The sequence below is a fragment of the Lycium barbarum genome, chromosome 7 (genome assembly GCF_019175385.1).
Source record: "Lycium barbarum isolate Lr01 chromosome 7, ASM1917538v2, whole genome shotgun sequence".
NCBI lineage: Eukaryota > Viridiplantae > Streptophyta > Magnoliopsida > Solanales > Solanaceae > Lycium > Lycium barbarum.
In genome coordinates, this window is record NC_083343.1 from 22572865 (window position 1) to 22598195 (window position 25331).

The following is a 25331-nucleotide window of genomic DNA, read 5'->3' on the forward strand; positions in this document are numbered from 1 at the left end:
TGGTTAAAGAAGAATGTTGTTAAGAACAAAGGTTAAGAGAAAGAGATGAACAGTGTAACACGATTCATGACTGGACAGAGTCCAGATTACTAATATATATATGGTCCGTATCCTTGGCCCTATAACATTATTCAACCAACATCCTGGCCGTATAAAATTATATGGTCCGTATAGTTGGATGTATAATACCACCTCCAAAACTGCCTTCTCTGGAAATTTTTAAAATCCTTAAATACGGTTCATATCTCAAAAGACGAACCATATCTCACTTATACGACCCATATACCATATTTTCCAAAAAAAACTTTTAACAAACCTTCCCACTTCGATTCACTTATTCTCCAATCATTCTGTAACTTACTAAACATGAATTTAAGCACTTATAGACACAAGTTAAGCATATCCAACCTCATATATCCTTGAACAAATGCCAGTGTCCAAACTAAGACACCTACGTGCTATGAATCTCAATACACCAAACTACAAGGTGTAACATTCCTCCCCCTTATAAACATTCATCTTCGAATGTTAACTTCCAGGAATTCTACATAAATTTCGGCAGAGTCTCCCCTATAACTATACCACTACCAACCTGCCAAACAGCAACCCAAACCATACAATGCCACACAGGGCCACAACAAGCAATACCAAAAATGGCCCCACACGACCAATAAGAGTAGCTGATAAATAATACATATTTGAAAACGATCATGATGTAGTCTGGATCTGTTCTGGAGCTGAAAACAGATGAGGATATCTAGACTTCATATCTTCTTCATCTTCCTAAGTCATCTCCTCCATATTATTGTTCCTCCAAAGCACGTTCACTGAAGCTACATCCTTAGTCCTCAATTTTTGAACTTGTCTATCTAAGATAGCAATGTGAACCTCTTCGTATGATAGCTGCTCGGTAACTTGAATATCATTAATAGGTACAATCCTGGAAAGATCTCCAATACACTTACGTAGCATCAATACATGAAAGACTGGATGGACTGATTCCAAATCTGGAGGCAAATCTAACTCATAGGCCACCTGGCCCACTCTACGTACAATCTTGTAAGGTCCAATATATCGATGACTAACCTTACCCTTCTTACAAAGTCTCATGAAGCCTTTCATGGGTGACACCTTCAGGAATACTCGGTCATCAATTTGAAATTCTAAGTCTCGTCGGCGGTTATCAGCATAAGACTTCTGACGACTCTGGGCTGCTAACAATCGATCCTGAATAAGTTTTATTTTCTCCACCGCTTGTTGGATCAAGTCTGGCCCTGTTAACTTAGATTCTCCCATTTCAAACCATCCGATAGGTCATCTACAATTCCGCCCATATAAAGCCTCATACAGGGCCATCTGGATACTAGAATGATAGCTATTATTATATGCAAACTTAATAAGTGGAAAATGGTCATCCCAGCTACCTTTGAAGTCTAACACACATGTCGTTAACATATCTTCGAGGGTCTGAATAGTACGCTCAGCTTGTCCGTCTGTCTGGGGATGAAATGCTATGCTAAGGCTCACCTGAGTCCCCAAACCTTTCTGGAAAGACATCTAAAAATTTTCTATAAAATGTGTGCCCCTGTTGGAGATGATAGATACCGGAACACCCTGAAATCGGACTATCTCCTTTATATAAAACTTCGCGTAATCCTCGACTGTGTAAGTAGTCATAACTGGTAGAAAATGGGTTGATTTAGTAAGTCTATCAACAATCACCCATATGGAATCATACTTACGCTGAGAATGAGGCAAGCTTGTAATGAAGTCCATATTAATTACGTCCCATTTCCATATCAGAATTTCCATGGCTTGCAATAAACCACCAGGTTTCTGATGTTCAATTTTCACATGTTGGCTATTAGGACACTGGGCCACAAACTCTGCTATGTTCTTTTTCATTCCATCCCACCAATAAATTGAGTTAATGTCATGGTACATATTTGTCGTTCCCAGATGAACAAAATATTGAGAACAATGGGCTTTACCCAAAATCTGGCGACGTAACCCTGAAACATCAAGAACACATAGTCTGCCTCGGTATCTAAGAACTCCATCTGCAAAAATCTCAAATGATGACTATCTCTTCTGAGGAGACCTATCTCTATAATGAACTAACATGGGATCCTCATACTAGTGCTCTTTCACCTCAACTACTACAGACGAGATAGTTGAATCCTAAATAGTGACTCTTGTATCGCCCGAGTCCAATAATAAAACTCCTAGGCTAGCTAACTTTTGAAGCTCACGAGCTAACTCTCTTTTCTCCGGCTTAACATCACATAAACTACCCATGGATTTGCGGCTAAGAGCATCAGCTACTACATTCGCCATACCAGGATGATATAAGATACTAACATCATAATCTTTTAATAACTCTAACCATCGTCTTTGCTATAGGTTCAACTTCTTCTGCTTAAAAATTTACTGGAGACTCTTATGGTCTGTATAAATGTCAACATGAATGCCATACAAATAGTGCCTCCATATCTTCAATGCATGAATCACCGTAGCTAATTCTAGATCATGTGTTGGACAGTTCTTTTCGTGCTTCTGCAACTGCCTTGAAGCATAAGCTATAACCTTTCCATGCTGCATCAACACACAACCTAGCCTAATGTCTGAGGCATCACAATAAATAACATAGCCCTCTAATCCTTCTAGAAGTGTTAAAATCGGGGCCAAAGTTAATCTATTCTTCAACTCATGGAAACTGTGATCGCAAGCGTCCGTCCATTGAAACGTAGCTGATTTCTGAGTCAGCTTTGTCAGTGGTGCAGAAATAGAAGAAAACCCCTCTACAAATCGCCAACAATAACCTGCCAAGCCCAAAAAACTACGAATTTCAGTAGGTGTTATAGGCCTCGGCCAAGTCGTCACAGCTTCAATCTTCTGGTTATCCACCCGAATACCATCAGCCGAAATAATGTGTCCCAGCAAAGTTACAGAATTCAACTAAAACTCACATTTAGAGAACTTTGAATACAACTTTCGATCTTGAAGAACTTTAAGAACAGCACGTAAATGGTCTGCATGCTCTACCTCTGATCTAAAGTATACCAGAATATCATCAATAAACACAATCACAAACAAATCCAGGAAAGCCTGAATACAGTGTTCATTAAATGCATAAATACTGCAGGTGCATTAGTTAACCCAAATGACATTACACGAAATTCAAAATGACCATATCTGGTTTTGAAAGCCGTCTTCGGAATGTCCTTCTCTCTAACTCTCACCTGGTGATACCCGGATCTTAATTCTATTTTTGAGAACCACTTGGCACCTTGCAACTGATCAAATAAATCATCGATTCTTGGGAGTAGATACTTATTTTTTATTGTCACCTTATTCAGTTGCCTGTAGTCGATACACATCTGTAAGGAGCCATCTTTCTTTCTTACAAACAACACAGGTACGCCCTACGGCAATGAACTAGGTTTGAAAAAGCCTTGTTCAAGCAAATAGTTTAATTGCTCCTTCAACTCTCTTAATTCTACAAGTGCTATTCTATAAGAAGGAAGAGATATTGGCTTAGTATCCAGTAACACATCAATGGCGAAACCAATTTCCCGTTCTGGTGGAAGGCCTGGAAGCTCCTCCTGGAATACATCCAGAAACTCATTAACTACTGGAACTGGCTGAAGAGTTAACGGCTTTGCATCTGTATCTTGAACCCGTACCAGATGATAAATGCAACCCTTAGAAATCATCTTTCTTGCGGGAATAAACCTACCTTTCGGCGATGCTGTGTTACCCTTCCACTCTAAAACTGGTTCTCCCGGAAACTGGAAACGAACTATTTTCAGTCTACAATCAACATTGGTGTAACAAGAAGACAATCAATCCATACCCATAATAACATCAAAATCTACTATATTTAACTCAATCAAATTTTCCATGGTATGACGATCACAGACTATGACTACACAATTTCTATATACCCATCTAGCTATCACTGGGTCACCAACGGGTGTAGACACCTCAAAAGGTTTGATTGACTCGGGTTTCACCCCAATTTGGCCAGCGACAAAAGGAGTAACATATGATAATGTAGAACCTAGGTCAATCAATGCATATACATCATGAAAAGATACTGATAATATACCTGTAAACACATCAGACGAAGACTTGAGAACCTATCACCCAGCCAGTGCATAGATACGATTTTGAGGACCACTCGAACTGGACGCTTCCCATCTACCTCTACCACGGTCTGCTGATGTCTGAGAGATTTCCCCAGAGGGCGTACAAATGATGAAGAACCTATTGCTGACCTTGTAGGCTGCACTATACCCTACCACCTCTCGATGGACAGTCTCGCATCATATGGCCTGTCTGACCGCAGGCATAATAAGTAACTGAACCTAAGTAGCCTTATCCCTACCACACTGAGTGCATCATGGTAAAGGTGGCCTAATCTGGCCTGAATCACCCCCATACTGAGAACCCAAGGCTCTGGAACTCTAACTTGGTGCGGAATGAATAGGTAGATCAAATCTTTGGCTGCAAACCGTGGAGGTGCACTAGCTGCTGAATGGCCTGAGTGCCTAGAATACTGCTGCCTCTGACCCCTTCTGAACTTACTAACAGCACCTGAGGATGTGGCTCTCTTACTATAACCCCTGTCATGCTCACACTCACTCCTCCACTGCTGCTGCCGCTCCTCAAGATTCTGGGCGTGGGCTTGAATGCGAGAAATATCCATACCTTCCTAAAGTGAGACCGTCAAGCAATCATCAATAAAATATGGTCCCAAACCACTCACAAACTGGTGGACACGATCTCCCATATCTGCTACATAGCTGGAGCATACCTAGCTAGTGAATTAAAACGAAGACTATACTCCCGAGCACTAATATTCCCCTGTCTAAGGTTCAGGAACCTATCAGCTCAGGAACCTATCAGCTCTAGCTCGTCGAATCTCTGACGGCAAGTAATGTCGAAGAAAAGCATAAACTCTTGTCACACAGGTGGAGGTGCGTAAACCCCTCTAGAAGACATCCAGGTACTATACCAACAAATAGCAAAATCCCGTAATATGTACGAGGTCAACTCTACCGACACAACATCTGAAGCATTCATCACCCGCAATGTCCTCAACATCTCATCTATAAATTTTTATGGGTCCTCATTAGGTTTCGACCCAAAGAATTCTGGAGGGTCTAAATTAATGAAATCACGAACTCTGGTACTAAACCTTATCACCATGACCCGCACCCTATCACTGAGCCTGAGCGAATACTAACTGGGTCAACAACTGAATAGCCTCTCTCATTTCTTGGCCTGAGGTATCTGGTGGAGGAACTAGAGGTACTGGAGCTGGAGCTCTGGAGCGGGCGGAGTGTGAGAGGACCGAGATGGAACCTCATTCTAGGACGCGCCCTCCTCTGCATCTGTAGGCGGTACCGGTTCAGTTCTCTTTCCTGCCACTAACTTGCCCTTCTGGGCTGATGTAGCTTTTTTCTTCACAGGCATCGCTGAAATCATAACACACTGTCAGAAAATGAGAGTCCTTATAACATGGCTCTATCGCACGATCTAAGATGAGAAAGAAAGGTAGATCATTCCTAAATGCCCCGCAACCTCCTGTTTATAAGTATGTCACACTTCACACCCATAAACAAAACCCTAATGGACACGACTCGTAGACAAACCCTAGGAAGAACTGCTCTGATACCACTTTTGTCACGATCCAACCGGAGGGCCATGACAGACACCCGGAGCTAGCCTACCGAGTACCCCCAAAACGTACATCTCATAGTCATATTTGAGTAGACTATGAAACTAACTCATAAATATCATAGATGAAAGGGGCACATGCCCAAAACATATATACATACACACACATCATCAACTATGCCCATATATAAGCCGACAAGGCTATCAGAGGATATAATAAAAATATGAACTCCGATGAGGTTATAGAACATCTAACTATATACATCTGTCTAGGAGCCTCTACATGGAGTGCATAACATCATGGACCCCGCCATGCCCATATATGTACGCAAAAGAATAATACCAACTGAATCAACTCTTTGGAACAAAAAGAGCGCTCCTGTAAAATCGCTAATGTAGCAGCCTAGGGGTCTGGTCCGTCTCTTAGCCTACCTGCGGGCATGAACGTAGCGTCCACAAACAAAATGACGTCAGTACGAATAATGTACCGAGTATGTAAGGCATGAGTAACAAAATAAGGAAAGTACGAAGATAACATAAGATAAAGAGATCAGTCTGTACCTCTGAATGCCTCTTAAGGCGAATGTCATGCATGCTTATATATATAATATCCTGCCCGGCCATTTAGGCTCGGTGTTATTATCATCATCCCGAGCATCCCGCGTCTGGGGTAACATCATAAGCTGCCCACTGCAGTGGTGTGCACATCTACGTGCCTGCCCCGCCGACTATAGTGCAGCGCGGTGTGAGAAAATACATACATACATATATATATATATATATATATATATATATATATATATATATATATATATATATATATATATATATATATATATAGCATGCATGAGAGCCCATATATATAGCACATCTATGGACCCCCCCCCCCCCCCCAATGCCCATATATGTACACAAAAGAATAATACCAACTGAATCACCTCTCTGGAACAAAAAGAGCGCTCCTGTAAAATCGCTGACGAAGCAGCCTAGGGGTCTGGTCTGTCTCCTTGCCTACCTGCGGGCATAAACGTAGCGTCCACAAACAAAAGGACGTCAGTATGAATAATGTACCGAGTATGTAAGGCATGAGTAACAAAATAAGGAAAGTACAAAGACAACATAAGATAAAGAGATCAGTCTGTACCTCTGAATGCCTCTTAAGGCGGATGTCATGCATGCTTAGCTTTTTTTAAAACATTTTCATACATACATACATACTTATATATATATATATATATATATAATATCCTGCCCGGTCATTTAGGCTTGGTGTTATTATCATCATCCCGCTTTCAGGGCATCCCGTGTCTGGGGTAACATCATAAGCTGCCCACTGCAGTGGTGTGCACATCTACGTGCCTGCCCGGCCGACTATAGTGCAGCGCGAGAAAATATATATATATATATATATATATATATATATATATATATATATATATATATATATATATATATGAGAGCCCAAATGAAAGCTATAACTCTATTGGGTGACGTAAGGTCGGTAAACCTCCGATTATCATTTTGGAACTATCATCATTATCATATCTCACCTTGAAAGAACAATTACCATAAGATGAGATCAACAACAATAAACAAGATCAACAATCATGAAACAAAGTCCAATAGTATCATAAGAACATCAAGAACTATAAGCTTTAGTATTTCAACAAATGGAGTCATCGTTGAGGACATTTGTATATATGTTCATATCGAGTGATCATGCGATAAGAAAGAACAGATTAGCCTCAACATACCTTTTCGTCTCCTTAACTACTTAACGTTTTTCCTTCCAAGCTCCCAAATCTACATTCAAGAGGATTCATACTAGAGTTAAGTTTTGAAAACACTCATAAGTTCAAACTAGAGTAATTAGTGAGCTAGCAGAATTCGGGCAGTACTTCCCCTATTTTATCTACTTCCACCAAATTCCCAAACAACTCCCAAACGATAATAACAACATCAACTATACCATAATCAAAAGATTTCATTCAAACTAAACTCAATTCAATCCTAAAACTTCTTTTCACAATCAATCCATAACAACAACTTCAACACAACCCCTTATACAGTTGTATACGACACTTCTTTAACATTATTATTATCCCTCATAACAAGATTATGCACAAAACATGCTAATAATTATAGCTCAAGTTAATTCACAACTCAAAATATCATCAATTTCATATTTGAACTTTTCCTCCAATTTCTTTTCTTCAAATCTTGACATAATAACCAAATAAACTCATAAGCACGAAGCTAAGATGAAATCTTACCTCAAAATTCAAGAACACTTCAATTCCAAGGTTACTCCACCTTACAAACACTCACCCAAGCATCATCAAGAAGAGGAGACAAGTGTAAAGCTCACTTGGAAACCTTAAACACTTTAATCTTCACCTTGATATTTGATTTACGCTCAGAAATATGTTTGAATGTGTTTGGAGAGGTTTCTAGGACTTGGGGTTATGTCTAAAATGATTAAAATGAAGAGAGGTCATCATACTTAAATTCTGAAAATTTCCACCGACTTTGTATTGTACGGTTCGTATAACTTGGTCGTATAACAATACGGTTCATATAACTCGGTCGTATAATATTATACGGGCCGTATCTTTGGCCTCGTATCTCAGATTTGCAATCTGTCAGTTGCATTGGAAAGAAGACTCTCTGAACTTGAATTTACATAAGTTATGCATTTCGTAACTCCTCATATGCTAAAAGATATACCTCCCTCAAGTTGGACCAAAAATCCTGTCCAAAATTCTGCCAAGTTTTCCCAAAATTTCGACAAACTTATTTTCTTCGATTCGCTTGATCCCGGAACCTTTAGATACTTGCTTAACACTTGTTAAAAGTATTCCTTAACCATATAAAGGTTCCATGGCCCCTCCGGCTTACGCTAGTTTACCTCACAACCAACGCGAAGATTTGCGAGGTGTAACATCATATATATATATATATATATATATATATATTTGGTCCGTATCCTTGGTCGTGTAACATTATACGACCAACATCCTGGCCGTATAAAATTATACGGTCCGTATAGTTGGTCGTATAATACTACCTCCAAAGCTACCTTCTCTGGCAATTTTTAAAATCCTCTAATATGGTCCATATCTCAAAATACAGACCATATCTCACTTATACGACCAATATTCCATATTTTCCAATAATAACTTCTGACGAAACTTCCCACTTCGATTCACTTATTTTCCAGTCCTTTCGTAACTCACCAAACATGAATTTAAGTAGTTATAAACACAAGTTAAGCATGTTCAACCTCATATATCTTCGAAACAAATCCCAATGTTCAAAACTAAGACACCAACGTATTACGAATCTCAATACACAAAACTACAAGGTGTAACATCACATAACATTACATTAATTAAAAATAAGCTAATGATTTTTTTTAAAAAAATCCGTCAGTGAAAAGGGTATATTTGACCATTTGTGTAATGGCAGGGCTATATATGCACTATTGTTTTTACGAGATATATATATGCTCTAAATCACAAAGTTGTGGGATATATTTGCACCTTTGCCCTAAATTTAATGTGATGGCATATTAAGATCACAAATTCTTAAAGTATTTCCTTCTTTTAATCTCAGATATGTGAACAAAGAATGAAATGGTTGGACCAGGAACAAGCTTGGAGACTCTTAAATTTGTCATTTCGATTAGCCGCCTCTATAGTTCCTCCACCTAACTTCAAACAATCATGAAAATTTGACAATTTTAGGAATAAAAAGATCATATTACTGTATTAGGAGGTTGACACTTTGACACAGAAGAAAAAAAGACGAGGAATGTAAAATGTCAAAAAAAGATTGCTTGACTGCTTTAATTTAATTGACTCCAAAGAAGAAAAATCTACTTCCATCAACACTTCCACACGTGCCCTCCTTAATCTTTTCCTATTCTACTAACAATTCTTGTAGTCAGGGAACTGAAGAACAACTATTCATTTCTAAGTTCTAGTGACCTATCACCACAATTACCATGATCCACGGGTCAATTTTTAGATTCACTGTGTGCTGAACATTTATGGCCACAGAATCCCCGAGCTACCTTTGGCATGATAAAAGTAGTAAAACCGAGCCCCATGCCATCACTTCACCACCTCCATACTCGTCTGGTCATGGTGTGATCCCAATGCAGGACTTTCTTCACACATGTAAGTAGCTTGATCTTTGGTCAAAGAAAATTTTGTTAGACTGCTCTAGCAGACCCCAAAGCAGAAATATCTCCTTCCACAAGTACTACAAAGAAAGAAAAATCATCTTTTCGACCACCAACTTGTGTAGCCATGGAAATGAAGAACAACCATTCATTTCTAATACTCTTTCTGCTCTTTTTATGCTTCGAGCTAAACATTAATCACTGCCTTGGAGGGGACACAATTTCTGCTAATGAATCTCTTTCCTTGGACCAAACAATAGTATCTTCAGGTGGAAATTTTGAGCTTGGTTTCTTCAAACCAGGTAACTCTCTCAATTACTACATCGGCATATGGTACAAGAAAATTTATCCACGGACAGTAGTTTGGGTAGCAAATAGAGAGAAACCAGTTAATTTAGATGGCAATATGAGTTCACCTGAGTTAAAAATTATTCAAGGCAACTTGGTACTCCTTGATAAGAATCAAGACTCAATATGGTCATCAACAGATGATGGCAAAGACGCCACTCTCAATAATTCAGTCATAGCAGTTCTTGGTGATGATGGTAATTTGATTTTGATTGAAGTGAGTTCATCGACACCCTTAACACTTTGGCAGAGTTTTGATCACCCAACAGACACATTTTTGCCTGGTGCTAAGCTTGGATATAACAAACTTACACAAAAGAAACATGTTCTGTTTTCATGGAAGAATTCGAGTGATCCAGCACCAGGATTGTTTTCTTTGGAGCTAGACCCGAAGCGTGCCCAATTCATTGTAAAATGGAATCAGACTACACAGTACTGGGCAAGTGGAACATGGACTGGTGATACATTTAGCTTAGTGCCTGAAATGAGAATCTATTATGTTAACAATGCAAACGAGTCCTATTTTACATATTTGATTTTTACAAATAGTACAACCACATCAAGGTTGATCATCGACGTCTCAGGACAAATGAAGCAACTAACATTGTTGAGTAATGCGGTTGGTTGGAATGAATTTTGGGCTCAGCCTAGACAGCAATGTGATGTTTATGGTTATTGTGGGGCATTTGGAGTTTGCACCAGTAATACTAATTCACCCTGCAGTTGTTTAAGTGGCTTTAATCCAAGATCGATCAACGAATGGAATTCGAATGATTATTCTGGTGGCTGCGTAAGAGACGGAAATTTGCAATGCAATGCAATTATTGAAGAAAAAGATAGTTTTTGGATGAATTCAACTATGAGATTACCTAATCAACAATATACTAATATCACAGTTGAGGAAGCCTCACAATGCAGAGATACTTGTTTCAATAGTTGCTCTTGCACTGCTTATACTTATGATGGCTTAGGTGCCTGTTCAATTTGGACAGGGGATCTCTTCAATCTGCGAAAACTTGGTGAAAATGAAACAGAGAGGACTATCTCTGTCAAACTTGGCTTGCCTCAAGGTTAGAATAGCATAAATAACTTACCTATATTCCTAATTAAATTTACATCCGTTTAATTTTATATGACAGTGTATGACTACGCACAAAATGTTAGAAAAAAAGAAAGATGTTTGGCATATACCAAAAGTACCTTTAGAACTTGTGTCCTTCTCTGTACCCTGCTAATGCGGGGTGCTTTGTGCACCGGGCTGTCCTTTTTTACTTTTAGAACTTGTGTTTTTAAACATGTCTTGACATTCTATGGCTATAGGAGCATGTTATTAAGGGTGAAATAGAAAGTTCAAATTTAAAAAGTTCCCGAGTGTGGAAGGGTGTCATTATTTTTGGAACAGACTAATGAAAAGAGTGTCATATAAAATGGAACAATACGAGTAACTTATATGCACTGACAAGTAATCTTTAATTTGGGAGATCATGTAACAGATGGTCCTGCGGCTTAGTAAACTTCAGCACTAATCTAAATATACTTGTTTTCTTGCCTTTTCTTACAGCTCAAACTAAATCAAAGAAATCAATGAAGCTAAAAGCTGGCCTTGCTGCCATAATACCTTTTATGGTTCTACTCATATGCAGCATTAGCTACATTTACTATAGAAGAAGAAGATTGGCAAATGGAACAGGTACTATTTGCCCAATGAATGTCACTCTGGATAACATTTTCTTATATAACTTTCGGGATTTAATTTCAAGGGACACAAATTTCTTACTGGCACAAAGCTGAAGGAGAAGCAAAAGTATTGATCAATGAAAACGATGATAATAAAGTCATTGATGTTCCATACTTTGATTTGGAAACTGTTTTGGCAGCTACTGACAAATTCTCAGATGCAAATAAGCTAGGACAAGGAGGATTTGGTCCTGTTTACAAGGTTAAAATTTCCTTCTTACATCTCTATATATCGACTAGTCCTAACTAGTGGATCGGTGTGGTTGGTTTCCACGCACAGTGTAAAGATGGAAATTTTTTGCAGGGTCTCTTTCCAGGAGGAATAGAAATTGCAGTGAAAAGGTTATTAAGTCATTCAGGACAAGGGATAGATGAATTTAAGAATGAAGTGACTCTAATTGCAAAGCTTCAACACCGAAATCTGGTGAGGCTATTGGGCTGTTGCATCAATGCGACGGAACAAATATTACTTTATGAATATATGCCAAATAAAAGTTTGGACACATTTATATTTGGTAAGTTTTCTAGAATAAACACTTCATCACAAAATTGTAAGTTTTTTACATGATCTAATTTTATTGCTACCATTAATTATTTGTCATCATGCCGTGCAAGATGGATCACTCTGTCAATTATTGGATTGGAAGAAACGTTATGACATCATATTGGGCGTTGCACGAGGTCTTGCTTATCTTCACCATGATTCACGACTACGGATCATTCATAGAGATTTAAAAACTAGTAACATTTTACTAGACGAGGCGATGAATCCGAAAATTTCAGATTTTGGCTTAGCAAGGATTGTTGAAGGAACCAGAACAGAAGCAAACACAAAGAAAGTGGTGGGGACCTAGTAAGTATGACATCCCTAATTCATATCGTTTATTTCTTGCAAATGATCCTAACAATAGGTGTTTGGATTTTCATTTGGTAAAATTCTTATACTTTACTACACTTTGTCGTAATCTAGTGGCTATATGTCTCCTGAATATGCATTAGATGGATTGTTTTCCATCAAGTCAGACGTATTCAGTTTCGGAGTAGTCATTCTTGAGATAATCAGTGGAAGAAAGAATACGGGATTTTACAAATCAGAAGAAGCCTTAAACTTGTTAGGTTATGTAAGTGAAGAAACTCAAAACTTATTTATTTTTGTCCTTTTTGCTAGTCTTGATATCTAATTGGAAGTTATCATCACAGGCATGGAGATTATGGATAGAAGATAAGGCGATACAATTAACAGAGAAGTCATTACTTGAATCATACAATAGAAGTGAAGTGATAAAGTGTATCAATGTGGCACTCTTGTGCGTACAAGAAGATTCAAATGACCGCCCTAACATGTCAGATATCATTGTAATGTTGGTAGGAGAAAATATGCGTCTTCCTAGACCTAATCGGCCAGCTTTTGTAATGAGAACACACACATCTAGCACATTGTCTTCTTCCTCCAAAGTCTTTAACAATCAAGTGACAATCACAATAGAAGGAGGACGATAGTCAAAGGCGGATCCAAGATTTTTATTTTATGGATTCTAGACTATAATATATTTTGCATACTGCGTTATGAAGATCATTTGTACATAATAAATGAATTTTATCATAAATACAGAGTTTGAACTAAAATTATTATATTAGGGAATCTTAATAGCTCAGTTGGTTGGCTGCCACTTTCACCTCGTTGGTGAGGGTTCGATTCCCCACCTAGTAATTCCCTACCCATTTTTCCTTCCCCTGCCCCCTATGTAATAAAAACAAATTTAAAAAAAAAATCAAAATTATTGGGTTCTACCGAATCCGCAACCATCACTGTGGCTCCACTCCTGAGGATAGCAATAATAGGTAATCATCTATTAGTCGACATGTACGTACAATTGTGATTTTTTCTGCAGATGTACGAAGCACTAGTGTGACACTAGGTCCTAAAATCGAGCCATATTATATAGCTTTATCCTATTCAACTGCACTAGTTCGGGGAAATTTCTCATACCATCATCGTTTGAGGTTTTAGATAGTACCAATTTTTTTTCCTGATAGTTCCAAATATTTTACAAACTCAATTTATTTCACATTTCATTGAAACAAAACAATGTGTGCTCCATAAATACATAATTATAATATATATGCAATCCTATTTTAAAAAACTACTCCCTCCGTTTCAAAATAAGTGTCAATGTATCCTTTAGCACACTCTTAAAAAAATACTAAAGCCTAAAAATATAGGTATTTTGACTAAACTACCCTTTCATTAAGATTTGCATATTAGTATTAACTTGACACATTAGGAATTTAGGATTTGACCACTTAATGCTTAATAAGGGTAAATCTAAAAAAATAAAATTAATTCCTTCTTGATTATGATTTTAAACAAAAAAAAAAGGCTAAGTGGACACTTCTTGTGAACTGGAGGTAGTATCTTACATACCTAAAAATTTAGGCAGAATACCTTGGGACCCCTCTAAAGTTGACACGTTTTATTCAGTGCATATTTGAACTATTTTTTATCCTAATTACCCCCTAAACTTGATAGTTTGATAGCTTTGACCCCCTAGACATCGATATGGCAATAAGCGTCAATACCTCTCTTCTAGGCGCATGAGATGGAAGAAATCGAAATTATTAGCTTCTAAATGGGGTATTTTCAAATCATTAATCACATGTAGTCATATACAGTGATTTATTTGTTCTAAATTTATATTTATTCTTAATACAATGCATATTTTATCTCACTTTTATAATTATTTTTATTACTTCTTTAGATGCAATGTCTAAGCTTGTGTATTTGAATGAATGAAGCCTTATGGAAAATGTTCTCTGGAAAATGACTTATTTTCTACAAATATTTTTCAGAAAAATGTTCCTGATATTTGAGTACTAGAGATGAATAAATATTCCCAACTTTTTTATCAGGCCCGGCTTCTTGGGTAAGGCAGCCAAAGCACTTGCTTTAGGCCCCATTTTTTTTGGGGCCCATTTTGAAAGTTGATGAACTATTTAAAAAAAAAAGTATTTTAAAGTAAAAATTATAATTTTTTTAATAAAAAGAAAAACAAATAAAGAAAATTAAACAATTTAAATCGTATGAAATATTTTTAATTTTTATTTAGTGGTAACAATTTGAGATCACTAGGTGATCAGAAACATATTTGGACAATTCGAATTAAAAAAAGATCATCTTAGCCTCAAAAAAACCTTTAAACGTATTAGCCGCTCAAATATTTGATGTTTTAGAAAAAATAAATTGAAGTAAAGGTGGTAAGAAAAATAGTATAAGTAGAAGATAATATTTCAATGATACACTCAATGAGATTAAAAGACGAGAAATATTTACAAATGTCGGTATTGCTTATAGAATAATGTTAACAATTTCTATAACAGTAACATTTACGGAAGAAGTTTTCAAGCTAATTCAATAAAAAATTATGAGAAAAATTTGATTATCAAAATATCACTAATAACTTTGCATTTCAAAAAGTTAAAAAAAAAAAAAGATTTCAATATTTAAGAAAATTATATTAGAGGCCTTTCATCCAGGTTTGGCTTTAGGCCACCAACTTTGTTGAGCCACCCCTGTTTTTTTTATTAAAGATAGATAACAATATTAATTAGCACACAAGGTTGTGTTTTGATTAAAATTTGAGTATTAAAGATTGATAGTAATGTCTAAACATTTCTTTATGCAGTGATATCAATTACAGAGTTCAGATAATTTTGAAAAATAAATATCTTAAAAGGTCACTCAACTATGAGAAATTATGTAATAGAGTTATTCAACTTTATTTTGTATCAATAAAATCACTCAACTTTGAGTCTTTTTCTTATAAAATCACTAAGCGAAATGTGACATGACAGAAAAAATAAAATTTCTTACGCCATGTAGACAGTGGCGGACCTAGTAAGAGCCTAGGGGTTCATCCGAACCCCCTTCGGCGAAAAATTGCACTGTATATACAAGGTGAAAATTATTTTTTATGTATATATAGTAGATGTTGAACCCCCTTAGCTTCTTCATTTATGACTTCTTTATATTTTTGAACCCCTTGGCATAAATTCTGACTCCGCCACTGCATGTAGACATGCACCCACAAATAAAATAAAATTTTAAAAGACCCATATCTTATACCACAGTCCACAGCCATCCACACATCAAAATGAATTTCATCTAAAAACCCCTTTCCCCTGTTCTCTTTACGCTTAGAACTTGGATCAAACTTGCATTAGAAAAAGAAGGCAGTTACGTTTTAAACCCAATGACCAACAGAGGGTGATTTGTAATTGTAAGCTTCATGGCTGTCCCTTTAGAATTTATGCCAGTAACTAGTAAAGCGAGTAAGCACGACCCAACTGTTCAAATTAAGTCACTTTATTTGAAACATAAGGGTGCTAAGGTGTTTGACAATTTCCACTTATCTCCTAACTACATTGCTAGAAAGTATTTGAATATTTTTAAAGTTGATCCAGGTTGGAATGTTAATGGAATTGTTGAAATAGTAAAGGAAAGACTTTGGTTATACTGTAGAAAATGTGAAAGCATGGAGGGCTAAAAGTCAAGCATTAAATGGATTTATGGTGATGAGAGTCTCAGTATGGCCGCTGTAGTCTATTTGGTTTAATAATGTAAGTTTGATCCAAGTTCGAAGTCAAGAGAGAACAGGGGAAAAGGGGTTTTCGATGAAATCCATTTTGATGAGTGTGAGGGGGTGGGCAGGTGGGGTATAAGATATAGGTCTTTAAAATTTCTTTTTTGCGTTGTTATCGTATAATTATATTTTAATGTGGAAAGAATATGTTGTTTAATGTGGAAAAAAATATGCTATTTAAAAAAACTTGAATTTGAATAGAAAGATTAAATTACTTGAACTTTAATTCAGATTGAAAGATAATATATTTGAATTGAGATTAAAAAGAATTTAGATTTGAAAAAGTTGCTTAAGAAAAAGTATGTTTGATTCTTTTGCCACTTTTTAACTATGTGATATTTAATTGGGTATAAAATACGAATTTAATGAGTTAAATATGTCTATTATTAAAATAAAAAAATGGGGTTTTAGTGACATGACATGTCAACTAAGAGAAAATGAGGCTTTTGAAGATTTTAGGTTTTTTTGAGGAAAATAGTGATACTTGAGTGATCTTATTGTCCTAAATGAAACAAAAGTGATTTTTGTAGGAAATTCCTAAACTTGAGTGACCATCCAAGGAATTAACTCTGATTTTATAAGAGAAAGCCCTAAAGTTGAGTGATTTTACTGATACAAAATAAAGTTGAATGACTTTATTATATAATTTCTCATAGTTAAGTGAACCTTTGAGATTTTTATTCTAATTTTGAAGGAAAAAGACATTTGCCTAAAAGTTAGGCTTGTATTTTATCTTTTTCGTTGAAACTGTCTTCCCTAGGAATTTTCCGATGACCAGCCACAAAAGAATGACTTATTTTTTGAAAAATATTTTCCAGGAAGTAATTAGTATGCCAGACACACACTAATCAGATTACCATTATCCCGAAGAAATGCTATCACTGAATTATTTCGAGTGTCATTTTCAGCACTCATTTACCAAAATGAATAAATATATCAAGTAGGCCCAAGTTGTAATAGTTGTCAACTGGCGTTTTCCTATATGCTACCCAAACTAAGGTTTTATGGATTACTAGTGCACTTGTCCGCGCTTCGCGCGATCATAAAAAACGTCATTAAATTTATCAACAATTTTTTTTTAATATCCATAAATTATTTTTAAAAAATATCACTTCAGACAAAAAGAAGACAATAGCATATACAAAACCTCATAAACGAGATTCGATTAAATTTTTAGGAGAACTACCATTTATTCTGAAGCGAAAGTGAAAATACTGGCAATTATATATGAATGTGGAACCTCTCTATGGCCAGTAATTGCATTTTTTTCCTCAAATTTTGGATTTTTCTCTATTTTTTCCTTGTATTCCTACATATTTATCAATTATTGCATCCCAAAGTTGATTGTGTATACATCTATCATATTCATACTGAAACATTTCTTCAAAATTAGATTTTAATAGCACTCTTAAGTAACCTCTAAATTGGTGCTTTAAGTAACCTCTAAATGGAGGTATATTTTCTCTCTTCTTTCCGGTACATATGGTTAATTATGGGTGCTTTAATAATTAGTAAATGGGTGATTTATTTCCCCTCCTGTATGTAGGTTTGTTCATATTTCAAAGTCCAAACATCCATAATATTATAGTAAATAAAGGCCAAGAATGTATCAGTTTTCATACATCCTTTTTGCATTTACCCTTTTTTTTTAATAAATAATCAAGCATAGATCATATATGAGATAAAATTCTTCGTATATGCATATATAACATATACATATTTACAAAATCACAGAACTTAGGATTTTAATTAGAATTAGATTTTGATTGAACTGCAATTTTAATCCATTTTTTTAAAATAAAAGAAAAACATCTCTATGAGATCACGTAGTTAGAATAAGTTGCATCAGTTTGATGTGAATGTATGTATGTAAGTATATGTATATGATGTACGTGTGAGGGGATGAGTTAATACGTGATTCTTTAAGTCACATTATATATTAGAATTAGATAGAGTAATAAAATTTTGTTTTTCTTAATTATGTAACTGCGGTGTACATTTATTTAATCACTTTTTCTCATTTTTCAATTTTTTTCTTTTCTTCATTGACTTCTCTTTTCTATTCATCAATCTCCTACTCACATTCTTTCATCCCCTAAATAAGTTATATTCCAAAAAAGTCGCGTTAATTACTTCCAATTTTTTCTTGATTATTTTTGCTTCTTCTTTCTTTCTCCTTTTTGGGGAGTTTAATGATTTTTGTAATTGTAATTTCTTAAAATAATATTTTAAATCATTAGCTATATTGGCTTGAGCACTTCTCATGTAGTTTGCGATATATATGTCAATTTTATTTTAACGATTATGATAAATCTTTGCTCAAATTCATATCGAAAATTAAGTATTATGACCTAGATACTTCAAACTTTTCCACAAATTGAAACGGAAGGACCAACTTTTTGGACAAAATGAGAGAAAAAATTGCAACAGAAAGAATATAATTAACAATTCAAAAAAGGGCCAAAATTACCCCTGAACTTTCGAAAATAGTTTATTTACACCCTTCGTTATACTATTGGGTTAATTGTGCCCTTACCATTATACTATGAGCCAAATATACCCCTGAACTTTCGAAAATAGTTTATTTATACCCTTCGTTATACTATTGGGCCAATTGTACCCTTACTATTATACTATGAGCCAAATATACCCTTAAGTTACACGGTCTGCCACGTGTCACAACCACAATGGCTCAACCCATTTCCCCCTATAATTACACCCAGATTAAATTAATCACCGGATCCGACCCGTCACTTTATTTCACCCAACCCGTTTTATTTTAAACGGGTTGGGTGAAATAAAGTGACGGGTCGGATCCGGTGATTAATTTAATCTGGGTGTAATTATAGGGGGAAATGGGTTGAGCCATTGTTATTGTGACACGTGGCAGACCGTGTAACTTAAGGGTATATTTGGCCCATAGTATAACGGTAAGTAAAATTTACTTGGCATAGCTTATATTATTATCTATTTATGGAACATAACTAAACTTTACAATAATTATATTTAGTAACTAAAATATAACATATTTACTTCCTATAGCTATCACTTTTTTACTACTCATCTGGTAACTTCCCACACCCCTAAATTTAAGCCAAAAAAAGGTCCCTCTCTCCTATCCATCTAAATACACGCCATTATGCCCAATATCCCTTAATTTCCTCTAATTTCAAATCAGTTTTATAATAGTTCAACTTCCTTGTTTATCTCTAATTAACTACTCATTAATTTCACTCATAATTCAAATCTAATTCCCAAAAAAGGTAAGATTTTATACTGATTTTTACGTTTCACCGTGTATTTAACCTATATTTTCGTTTTTTTTTCGGTACTTCCTGAATTTTCAATTCCTAATGTTTTGGATTGATATTTTAGTAGTTGTTTTTCATATATATTTTAGCTATATTTTAATTGTATTTTGATTATTATGTTCAATATTACTTATTCTGGTTTCTGTTGACTATATTTCAGATATATTTTTCATATATTTTGACTATATTTAGAAAAATTTTAAAAAAATAAAAAAGTTGCAGTGAAAACGTTGTTACCTCAATTATGAACTCAATTATGACTATATTTTAATTGTATTTTGATTATTATGTTCAATATTACTTATTCTGGTTTCTGTTGACTATATTTCAGATATATTTTGACTATATTTTTCAAAATTTCAGAAAAAAAAAAAAAAGTTGCAGTGAAAACGTTGTTACCTCAATTATGAACTCAACTTTAATTCGATATTTCAATAGATGAATTCAAATATATATTTGTCGTTTAAAGCGAGCTCTGTTCACTGGTTTGATATTGTTATTCTTCAATGTTTTTTGATGAACTAGTTTTTGAACTTTTTTTTTTTGGTTAAAAATATTAATGTACTTTTTGAATTCAATTTTTTTTTTTTTTTTGAATTTGTTAGCTGTTTGAATGAGATATGAGATCAGATACGGAATGGGAGGATATTTACGTGAATCAGGGAACATTAAAAACTGATTTTAATTTAAACTGTAATAGATTTTGTTTTCATAAATATAGGACTTTCAGTTTTCTCAGCGTGTGTATTTCCGTTATATTTAGCCTATATTTAAGTCGATGCGTCTACTAGCTAAATATAGGTCCTCCAGCTACGAATTGTAAATGTAGAACATATAGTTATAGGTTGTTAGAAGGAGCTAAAAAGGTAGTTGTTTGTGAAAATTTTACTAACGGTAAGGGTACAATTGGCCCAATAGTATAACGAAGGGTATAAATAAACTATTTTCGAAAGTTCAGGGGTATATTTGGCCCATAGTATAACGGTAAGGGCACAATTGACCCAATAGTATAACGAAGGGTGTAAATAAACTATTTTCGAAAGTTCAGAGATAATTTTGACCCTTTTCCGTTAACAATTACTTCTCCTCTGTCCTCTACATTTTGTTTATTCTTTTTTTTTTCCCCTCTCCCTCTTTTCTCCCGTTACTTCTTTTATAGTAATTGTTTTTCTTCTTTCTCTCATTTATAGTAGAATCAAAAGTTACAAAAAGAAAAAGATACTCAATTTCAGGATACTTGCTATGATTATTTGTATCCTATCATCAAAAGAGGGAAAAAAAGTATTTTTTTGTCCTACAAATAATACGCAATCCAATCTTAAGAAGAAAATGAAACCAAATTTACTATGTACAATGCAGGGATCACAAGCAGCAGTGGAGGCTTCATACTTTTTGTTAACCACTTTTATTGACACAATATACTAAAGTTTACATTGGTTGGAACTCTCATCGAGTTCATATAATATAAAGTTCCTGCAACAAAAAATCAACAAATGTCAAAAAGTCATTAGTTTTTATGCATAACTAAAATATCTGAAGGAATATCTTTCAATTTTTTTAACATAACATGTTTAACGTAGTTAAGGTTCTTTCTAAAAGCGAAGCCCCATATCCAATTCAGGTAGAATTACATATCGCGTGCATCAAACACCTCGTATAAAAAATTGAAGGGCCAGACTCTTGCCCAAGAAAGAAAAAAGGAAATAGTCTTCTTGGTCAGCCTATAACGACATGCTTATTGGGATAAGGCATCGCACCCCCCTGAAGTTTGGCCAAAGTTGCTACGATACACCTTACCTTTTCAGGGGTCCTATTAACCCCCTGAACTTTTTAAAAACGGAACAATTACCACCCTAAGTGTTGACGTGGCAAGAAGAGTGTATTTCATTATCTTTGGGAGAGTGAGAAGCGTAAAAGTTGACACATGTCGTTTTTAATTGGGTACTTCACATTTAATTACACCTAATTAATTATCATTAAAGCTTAAAGTTTTTCCAAAACTCTTTTTTTTTTTAATGTGGAAAACTGATTTTTTTTTCCATATATGAGAAAAATATCTAATTTTCTAGATTTAGTTTTAAAAAACGGGTTTTCCACATTTTTAAAAATAATTAGTTTTTCCAAATTTTTATAAAAATTCAATTTTTTCACATTTTGACAAAATCCAATTTTTTTTAAAAAAATAATCCAGATTTTATTTGAAAAATAAAAGTGTCCTAAAAAAATGAAATCATGAAAATCTAGATTTTTTAAGACATTTAAAAAAAATCCATTTTTTTCGTAAAAATTCATGTTTTCAGATTAGTTGTTTTAAAAAAAAAGAAAAAAAAGAAATCAATTTTTCAGATTTTTTTAAATATTCATTTTTCATTTTTTTTTTAAAGAAAATTCAGTTTTTCAAATTTTGTAAAAAATTGCCACGTAAGCGAAAATTTTTAAAAATTAGAAAAAAATAAAATTTACATGTGGCAAGGAGAGTGTATGTCACTCTCACATAAGAGAGTAGATATCAGTTTCAGGGTGGTAACTATTCTGTTTTAAAAAAGTTGAGGGGGGGGGGGGGGTAATAGGACCCCTGAAAAGGTAAGGTGTGTCGTAGCAACTTTGACCAAAGTTCAGGGGGAGTAACAATGCCTTATCCCCATGTTTATTTATACAACTTCAAAAATAATAATGTCAATGACTGGATAATCAAACTAAGAATATAGGTCATAAGACTTTTTACCTTCATTCCTGGAATTTTAAGCACCTTCAAAAGCCTACTGCTTTGTGACATAGTCTCTCTTTGAGTTGCATGCATGTATAAAGTTTGTTAAAATCTTTACATGTTGTGTTGAAAAAAAAAAAAAAACTGGTTAGAGGAACAAAAAAAGGACATAACAATCTAAAATTTGCAGTAGCACCAAAATTTAGCAGAATTGATACATTTTGAAACTACCCAAAAAAGGGCATGCCCGTAGGCCATAATATTATCTACTTGATCCACCGAAAGTCCTATCACCGGATGAACAATTTGGAAGTGAAAGACTGCTGCGGGAAGAAAGGGAGGGGCAAGAGGAGGAGACATTAGAGCCATATATATTTCTACATTAATGTAGTGTTACTGCATAATAACGTATCACTGAATTAATGAAAATGACTTTTGGGTTTTCTAAAATGAAAAAGTTATGAGTCTTTAAGATAATGCAACTACCAAATATTTTTAGGTTTCTAATATATTATAAGTAGGAAAAATTAAGAAAAATATCAAAAATTTGAGAAAAAAGATAAATGCCAATGGAGGCTATAGAGAGGTGTCACATCACCTTATCTATGTCTAACTTTATGTTATACTAGGTAATTAAGCTTATGAATGGTGCTTCTCTAATATCCAAATAAGGAAAATTAAAATAAAGGAAAATTCTTGGAAAAAATAAAATTATTTAGAACAATATTTTCGAACATAAATTAGAGGATTTGGCATTGTAATATGTCTCAAGAAGCTCTAACAAATAATTGCAAAAGTATTATGCATTCATCAATTTCATCTTCTGCATACTTTCAATGAAAATAAGTAGTTATCATTATAAATATCAGTAAAGTAACATATTTGTACTCTATATTAGACAAACCATTAGATGTCAATTTCGCAAATACTAATGTATTTCAGAATCTTTACACCCTTATTAAATAGTTCAGATATTTGGAGTGTACTTCAAATTCAATGTTATTGAAACTTAGATATAATTGAAAAGAAAATAAAACAATTGTTTTTCTTAGGAGTCTTCATATCTCTCTTCATCCTCTTGCTCATCTCCTACTCTCTTCATTCCTAGACAAATAAAAAAGATATTTTCACGAAAATTTCGAAGAACAGACAATTCTTGAAGAGGCTTTCTTCCCTCAAAATTGTGTCGGTAAAGATTTAGCTAGTAATGAAGAGACTCAATTTTATGTCCAACTTAGAAAAGCTCATTTCAGCCTCCAACCACCCTCTGAGAAGGACACGGCTTTCTCTTTTGATAAGAATTGTCGAAGATGATCAGAATATGGAAGCCATACTTCTGAGAAGGTTGCACAAGTAAATGGAGGACACTGTAAGGAATTCGAACTCAAGCATTGTTGTTAATCTTCATCTAGACACTGATACACAACTTCAAGAAGGAAAAAAATAAAGAGTGAAAGTCAATTTGTACTACGACAATGACTAAAAAGAGGTACATGTGATTAAGATGATTAATGAAATTCCAAAATGTCTTCAAGGGTGGGATGACCAACAACAGTTGTTTCGAGTTTATTTTTTATTTACAAACTTGTGCTTTAATTGGGAGAAGTCATATTACGTGATCCTCAAACCGAAGAAGTAATTTTCTTCTTGCATAACCACCTTTCCAGACCCAAAATGATGTTGATAGATCATAATAATACAGAGAACTAACCATCCTTTTGTTGAGCACATTTTGCAGGAAAGAATTTCCCTGTGTTCCTATACCTTTTTTTTTTTTTAATTGGAAAAAGTTACCCTGTGCTCCTATAGATTAATTTCCCCTTGCACAAGGAAAAAGTAAAAATCTATTTTAAACTCATAAAAGGTAACAGAGGAGAATCCTTTAAAGTCCAGAACAAAAGATTCAAGATTTTTCAAGCAAGGACTAAACTTGTGTGAAAACATCTCTTTCTAAAGTATGACTTCAAATAAATAACTTGGATTTGTAACTTAGTTTTTATAAGTAGAACTAGGGGTGTAAAAAGCAAACCGATAAATCGAATCAAACCAAAAAAAAAACCCCGACTAATGATTTGGTTTGACTTGAATTGGTGTTGAAAAAAACCCGACCGTAATTGGTTTGGTTTGGTTTTAGCTAAAAAAAAAAAGTTAAACCGAACCAAACCGACCCGACATTACATGTATTCAATTTTTAAAATATTTATTTATAATTTAATTTGTAAATATTTCCTAAATTTTTCATACTTTTTTTCTTTTATCATATTATTTTAAGCTTGAACTTAAAATTTTGAATGCCAATAAGTTTTATATGTCATGGATGTTAGTAACTCAAATAAAGTCCAAATCAACTCAACACTAATGCTAACAAAAGAAATTCAATTCTAACACATGGAATGACAGTAATTTTAGATATCTATTCTTTACTTTTGCATAATTGGTTTAGAGTGTAAAAATACATAGCTTAATTTCTTTTTGTCATGTAATTAATACTTATTAGGCGTACTTATTTTAACATAACTTAGTATTTAGATTAAAGTCATTTTCTTTATGGCTTATTAATTAGCAATACTTATTTTAACGGATTTTATTATCTTTTTTGTTGAAGATTTTAATACGATGTCATCACCCATCTCACATTTTGTGTTATTTTCTTAAGAAACACTTTAGTTATATAGTTGTGTCTCTTACTAGGACTAAATAAATATTTGAAGTAAAAG

The 25331-nt window shown here is 34.5% G+C and overlaps 1 protein-coding gene across 3 annotated transcripts; it reads left to right on the forward strand.

Moving 5' to 3' along the window:
• The first annotated feature begins 9557 nt into the window (after positions 1 to 9557).
• LOC132603285 (G-type lectin S-receptor-like serine/threonine-protein kinase At4g03230) lies at positions 9558 to 13582 on the forward strand. 3 transcript variants are annotated; one of them, XR_009568079.1, is made up of 7 exons: positions 9558 to 11289; positions 11781 to 11909; positions 11980 to 12158; positions 12261 to 12471; positions 12572 to 12809; positions 12956 to 13077; positions 13157 to 13173. XR_009568079.1 is itself a non-coding variant. In XM_060316280.1 (7 exons), the coding sequence occupies exons 1-7, from the start codon at positions 9999 to 10001 to the stop codon at positions 13454 to 13456; spliced, it is 2499 nt and encodes an 832-aa protein (XP_060172263.1). In that variant the 5' UTR covers positions 9568 to 9998; the 3' UTR covers positions 13457 to 13582. The 3 variants fall into 3 exon arrangements, 2 of the variants coding, with proteins under 2 accessions (XP_060172263.1, XP_060172264.1); XM_060316280.1 differs by having other exon boundaries at positions 9568 to 11289; positions 12927 to 13077; positions 13157 to 13582; XM_060316281.1 differs by having other exon boundaries at positions 9568 to 11289; positions 12097 to 12158; positions 12927 to 13077; positions 13157 to 13582.
• Positions 13583 to 25331: the final 11749 nt, after the last annotated feature.